This window comes from Cucurbita maxima, unplaced genomic scaffold (assembly GCF_002738345.1).
Source record: "Cucurbita maxima cultivar Rimu unplaced genomic scaffold, Cmax_1.0 Cma_Scf00019, whole genome shotgun sequence".
NCBI classification, from domain to species: domain Eukaryota; kingdom Viridiplantae; phylum Streptophyta; class Magnoliopsida; order Cucurbitales; family Cucurbitaceae; genus Cucurbita; species Cucurbita maxima.
The window spans coordinates 2,217,492-2,224,277 of NW_019272035.1; the positions used below are offsets into that span (position 1 = coordinate 2,217,492).

Below are 6,786 nucleotides of genomic sequence, written 5' to 3' on the forward strand. Positions count from 1 at the left end.
AAAAAAAAAAAAAAAAAAAAAAAAAAAAAAAAAAAAAAAAAAAAAAAAAAAGACGGGAAATCCTGATTGACTCTGCAGCTTTAAAGGTGGAAAGACGAGAAATCCTAGTTGACTCTGTAACTTTAAAGGTTGAACTTGGCTCAATGACTCTCTTTGCTGCCACTCGAGCTACACCGCTATAAAAGTTAAACATGTTTTACCTAAAAAAATCTTACACGAGGTGATCTCCTAATTATTCTCTTAAAAAATCATGTGAGTGGGGATAAAACGAGATTTTAAAATTGTTTTATAATTTTTTTTTAACTTTAGCCGTTAAAATACAACATTTGAAAATTTGAATATTCTATATTTTAGGGTTAATTTTTTTTAAGCTAAATTAGAATTTTTGCATTTAATCTTAAAAAGTTTCCATTATACCTTTATAAACCTTAAAAAAAATATAAAAAAAATATTTTTAAATTAAAAAATATATATATATATTATTAATTTTTTTTAGATTTAAAAATTTCATTAATCCTTTAAAACTTAAATATATATATATATATTTTTAATTTTTTATAAAAATTAAAAAATATTTAATATTAATACTGTTTAAAAAATATTTATAAATTTTTAAAAGCCATATTTATTCTTAATTTTCTTTTAAAAAAGTTTTAAAGTTATGTTTAAATGATTTAAAAAGGTAAGAATATTTTTGAAAATTTTAAAGAAGTTTAAAGGTAATAAATGAAAAATTAGAAAGTTAAATGGGTATTTATGATCAAATATATTTGTATTAATTTCACTTTTTTTGTTTTTTTTTTTTAATTAAACCATTTTTATTCCGTACTTTTGAGTTTGCAAGGTATTCGGGTGTTCTTCCGCGAGACTCGAAGCCGCCATTGTTCATTTCCAGCTCAGCTTTCTCTTCGTCTTCTTCGTTTCAATTCCAACACTTTCTTGTTCTTTTTCCATTTCACTTCCACCGCCAGATCCGCCTGCTATAGATTCTTACCTTTTAATCTCCGGGGAAGTTGATGATGCTCTATCGATTTCTTAATTTCTGAAAAAAAAAATTCAATTATGGCGTTTCGTACGAGTTCTCCTTCAATTTATTTGTGGAATTCTGGTAGTTTTTCAATGCTATGCGAAATACACTGAGTGTTCAGTAGCCGAAGTCGTTTGACGGTTCTATTTTGCGGTCTGCCTCCAGTCAATTCTTCATTTGGTGGCAGACTCTAGGGTTTCTGTGAATCTTCTCATTTGTTATCGGGATCAGGCTTCTGAAGCAGCAACAGGCAAGTGAAGTATTTTTCTTCCTGGTTAATATGTCTTTAGTGTTGATGAATTATCATTCCTTCACAAAAAACTACTAATTTGATCCTGTAGATAATTTCTGCACGCACCTTGGTGATCAATTTTCAGAATGGGGGAAGTGGTTCCTATCTACTACAGCATTATTGCGTTTATTTGCACGGTTGGAGCCATTGCTCTGGCAGTTTTTCATATCTACCGGCATCTTTTGAACTATACGGAACCTACTTATCAGAGATATATCGTGCGGATCATCTTTATGGTCCCGGTTAGTTTTCCTTCCTCCCATTTTGTATATATTTAAGAACGGATCCTTCGGGTTTTTTTTTGGTTGTGGTATTGTTTTGAAGCTTCCTTGTTGACATTTTCATGCTTGAAGATCATGTATCTCTGATTTATGCACAACTACACATTATGTTCCTTATGCTTGATTCAAGCTTGAGTTTCTTGATTTCACGACAATTTATACACTCGTTCATTTGTTGTTTGTTTTTCATTTTGTTATCCTGTGTGCATTCTTAGACATTCTACTTCACATGATATTATATTATAAAATAATATATTATTTGTCCGAGGAGGAAGCTCAGTTGTTGGAAAATTTCAAGAGTCTAACTTCTGACCATAGAGGAAGGTGAGTATAGATTTGAAAAGTGAGAGAGGCAGTTTGTTTAGCTTTTTCTCAAGATGTCTTAGCCTCCATTCTTATCTTCTTTCCAAATTCCATCAAACTAGCATAACTTTGGAGAAAATTCCGGAGACTTCAATTGGGAAAGTTCAAATATTGAAAGTGGAACTGTTTAGATAGCTTGGATTGGATTTCTTTGACCCTGGATAAAGGATGTCTAGGCTGTAAATATTTGAAAAGAAAATGATGCTCGTTTGAAGGAGATTTCTCTGAGAAGGAGAAGAGCTTCTTGACAGTTCATTATGAAGAGAAAATATGGATCCATTCCCGTCGTTTGGTGTACTAACAATGGCATTTTTTTTTTATTAAATTAAGAAATGATTTGTCGATTTTAGTATTATTTTTTACTGCTATGGTTATTATTAGCACCACATTCATTAAGGAAATGTAAGAAATACGATAGAAGTCACAAAAAACCAGGGCAACAATAAGGAGCAACCACCGTAAAAAATTGAGAGAAAATTTCAGAAGGAAAACAAGTTGCAGCTAAAATTCAAAGGGAAGTAATGAAATGAGCATCAGAATGGACATCCTCCTACACTTTCTCCTTCCCTTGAAATGCCCTTTTCTATCAAGCCCAAGATGCTCCGAAATAAGCATGAGCATCTCTCATAGATTGGCTTACATCGTTAGGTAGTCTAAACATGGAAATGAGCTATAGAGGCATACCACTCAAAGTAGTCTTAATAAGGTTGAATCTTTCCCTTTTTTAGAAGAATGACTGCTACTGAGCAGAAGGACCTTTTTAAATCATTGATCACATAGGATTCCAGAAGGAACCTGTCTGGGATTATCAACCGAAGGGAAGGATAAGCATGAAGAAGGAAGTTCATTCTGCATTTTGTTCTCTTTGTACAAGCTTGTTTCTTTTTCTGTGTTGCTCCATGTACTGGAATCTTTATTTTTTTAATAAGAAAATTTGTTCATCCATGGGTGCTGCAGCCTACTGAACACATTCTATACTGCCGACAACTTTAAAGAGTGAGATCAGTAGAACGTGGTTAATAGCTGTAAGCTTTAAAGAATTTGTTTTGAAGCAGAAATGAGCAAATGAGTTAGTCTTGTTCAGAATGATTATATGATGTTAACTCCAAAGTCAGAGAGATCTTTTGTAGCTTAGGAAGCTCTGGTGCTTTCCCTAATAATCCGTTGCCTTTCTTCTAATGCAATCAATCCTAATGTCCATAAAGAGCCTCTCCTAGTCCTTTGTGATATGGAAAAGAAAAACCCACAAGTAAAATTTTTCCCTGCTAGCTCTTAAGAGTATTAATTTGCTGGATAAATGACAAATGGAAAATTTCCTTTTTCCTATAATCTGTTTCAAATTAAAAATATGTGGTGTGGAATCATCCAATTCTTTATTTACCTTTCATTTGCTTATGGTTGCAAAGCCATCGTATGATTGGGACCAAGTTCCTCTATTAACATTTTGGTGCAGAACTATTTGGACCTACGTTCAAGAATAGAGTTAGAAACCATGAATAAATTGTGTTCTTAGATTACAAATGGTTAACCGTGACAGAGGAAATACATCTGACTACAACTATTGTTTTCATAATATGTTATTCATTCACCTCTCCTTTTCACACCATCTCTTGGCTCCAAATTTTCGAAGTTTACTGTTGGTTATTCTCAAGATGTGCCTTATTATGCTTTTATATATGTAATTTCTAACTAAATCCTTTGTTTGTGTTCTTTCCTTCTTTCTCTTTTTGTTTTCCTTTTTGCAATACATTATTCGCAAATTCTAAAAGTGCTTCCTTGGATTACAGGTTTATGCACTGATGTCCTTCTTGTCTCTTGTTTTACCTTCGAGTTCAATCTATTTTAATTCCATACGGGAAGTGTAAGTAGTCACTGCTAAATCAAACTGTTTATGAAATTCTGAAGTTTATGTCTATTTCTATCATGCAGAGCCGCTTGTTTACTTTTCTCGCATCTTTAATTTTGACAAGGGTTTAACTTTCAAAGCATTCATAGTTTAGAAGCCAATGTAATTAATTGTTTGACGTCTACTTGCGGAAGATTGCTAATGCCAACAAAAAAAGTACAAACTTCTCTAGTTTTTTCTTCACTATCATATGTTTAACAGCCTCTTGGCCATTCCTTTTCCTGCCAGTGTTGGTTCTTAATTGCCATCTAAAACATGGTTCTCTTGAGCACTCCTTTATCCAAAGGTTCCTAGTGTATAGAGGTTGTATGCAATCTAAAAAATAGAATAAAAATGGAATATGATAATTTTAACTCTCATGGCTTCATTTAATAGTAAAGAACTTTAATTTCATTGTCCTTTGGTTACAGTTATGGATCAAATATCTAACTATTAACTTTATGATTTCTTTTAGCTATGAAGCTTGGGTCATTTACAATTTTCTGTCATTGTGTCTGGCATGGGTTGGTGGTCCTGGAGCTGTTGTAATAAGTTTAAGTGGTCGTGTATTAAAGCCATCGTGGTACTTGATGACATGTTGCCTTCCTCCACTACCACTAGATGGGTAAGTTTGCAAAAGTTAAACTTTGTTTTATTTTGGATTGATATAATTTTTGAGTTATTACGGCAGCATATAATAGTATAAGTTGAGTTATGTTAAATTCTTCTAATGTGATAGATGTACACTATTCCTTCTCCATGATTACTAACAATAGCGATTGGAAGGCTTTCTTATAGAGTTGCTTTGGGGAGGGGGTCTCTCTATCCCAAGCCCTTTGGCTGTTCTTTTGTTTTTGAGTGGACATATGGGTTCTTAGTTTCTCATCCAAAAAAAAAAAGGGTACCTTTGGTTCGTTGTTTTATTCATTCTGCATTAATTTAGAAATAAACACATTAACTTTTTCAGTGAAGTTTTTCTTAAAAAAGAAAAAAAATAATGATAGGGCAAAGCACAAATGAAAGAGCAAGTGGTGAAATTCCCCGTCTCTAGTAATTATTTTCCTAATAGTCATGGGTATAATTTATCAAAAATACCTTCTGCTCTTTTTTTGGGTAACATCCCTTAATCCCTTCATTATCTTTTGCTCAATGTTTGGACTTGAATAAAAAAAAATACTTCTCTGTACTTTCATCCGTTTTCACCATAAGTATTAGCTATTGCTTCCTCAGTGCTAGATTCGTAGCCTCATTGATATATCTCTGAGGAGGATATGGATCTAGATGTCCCAAGCTAGAGGGCTCAAAACCTTTAGAACGGACACAATGTGGTCCAAGGTGTAGGTATCAAAATATTTTGAACTAGGAATAGCAAGTCAAATAACTCCTTTTGATGGGTTTAGCATGTCGTCGTATTCAATATCTATTGAACTCCACATGTTTATTGAGTACATTTTCTCAATAAATGTGGTGCCTTTTTGCAATCACCATGGGTTGGCCTAGTTGGCCAAGTACTTACTTGGGCTAATGAAAAAGTAAAGGGTCACAGGGAGTTGAGTCTAAAAACCATGGTGGTTACCTATATAGGATTTGAAATTCTACAAGTTCCCTTAACAATCATATATTTTAGGATTATTTTTTAAAAAAGAATTATTTTTCATTATTTTTTAAGGTAAAAAATCAACCTTTTGTTGAGAAAAATCATATATTTGAAATCCAATACCTTGGGGATTTGCCAAGCGAGCATTATTTCTAGGTTTGGTCTCATTTTGGACCTGGACCTTTGTTTGATGAAGAGTCAATGTGCAAATGATAAACAACCCACTCTTGATTCCAGACAGACAGCCCAAGAGTGAAATTAAAGTGACTGACAGTGATATGATATGAAGAGTAAGATGGAGAGAGGAAAATAGGGAATCAAATGAAGTGAAAGGCAGAGGATTGTTAGACTGAGATAAATAGAGAGATGGAGAGGGAGGGTTCGAGAGACTAGAGAGAGAGAGAAAACAGAAAGAGCTTACTTGTCAGTTGTTGCATGCTTTGATGAATGAATAGAGGGCCAGTTCAGTAGTTTGGGGAGGGAGACTAACCGAAGTGTCTGAATCTGTTGCATAACGCCTCGGCATAAGTGTGCATCACGATGGTTCCTTGGCTATATAAGGCTGGGTTCTGTTCTTGAATTTGTTGCTTCTTCCTGCTCTGTGCTTTCCTTATTACTGCCATTCATTTTGAAGGAAGTCACGTTTGTTTCATCAGAAAGTCTGCCTTTTGTCGATATTGTTTTTATTTAGAAAACTGAATCAAGTTCGATTGTGGGCAGAGCTTTCTTTGTATTAATAATTGCTTTCTGCTCTCCATTTGCAGAGCTTTTTTTAATTTTTGGTATAATAGTCTGTTTTGAATGGTAAGGAATATATAAGTAAGCTTCCCCATGTTCGATGATCTTTATTAGAAGTTTTATCTAATCAAGGTGACCTTTTATCTAATGTCTTTCTGTTGGAGAAATATATCTTTTCTCTCTTAACAAGAGAGAAAAATGTCAGTCTGAAATTTTTTCAGATAACCTTACGGGTAGCTTTTGACGCAGGCGTTTTATACGGAGGTGCAAGCAAGGCTGTTTGCAATTTGTGATTCTGAAGCCTATATTGGTTGCTGTTACACTTATTTTGTATGCGAAAGGGAAGTATGAAGATGGAAATTTCAATCCAAAACAATCATACCTTTATCTCACCATTATCTATACTCTCTCATACACAATGGCTCTTTATGCTTTGGCGTTGTTTTATGTGGCATGCAAAGACTTACTTCAACCATTTAACCCGGTCCCGAAGTTCATCATCATTAAATCTGTTGTCTTCTTGACTTACTGGCAGGTAAACGACCTTTAGTCTTTTTTTTTTTTTTTTTTTTTTTTTTTTTTTTTTTTTTTTTTTTTTTTTTT

The 6,786-nt window shown here is 33.5% G+C and overlaps 1 protein-coding gene across 2 annotated transcripts in view; it reads left to right on the plus strand.

The window, feature by feature from the left end:
• The first annotated feature begins 824 nt into the window (after positions 1–824).
• Positions 825–6,786, plus strand: part of LOC111493971 (transmembrane protein 184A-like) — a 7,795-nt gene continuing 1,833 nt past the window's right edge. Inside the window, exons 1-5 of one of the 2 annotated variants that reach the window (XM_023143926.1) lie at positions 825–1,277; positions 1,369–1,561; positions 3,751–3,824; positions 4,324–4,473; positions 6,433–6,718. In XM_023143926.1, the coding sequence (XP_022999694.1) occupies positions 1,406–1,561; positions 3,751–3,824; positions 4,324–4,473; positions 6,433–6,718 (666 nt within the window). In that variant the 5' untranslated portion in view covers positions 825–1,277; positions 1,369–1,405. The remainder of the gene's footprint in view (positions 1,278–1,368; positions 1,562–3,750; positions 3,825–4,323; positions 4,474–6,432; positions 6,719–6,786) is intronic. The other variant, XM_023143927.1, reaches the window with a different exon arrangement.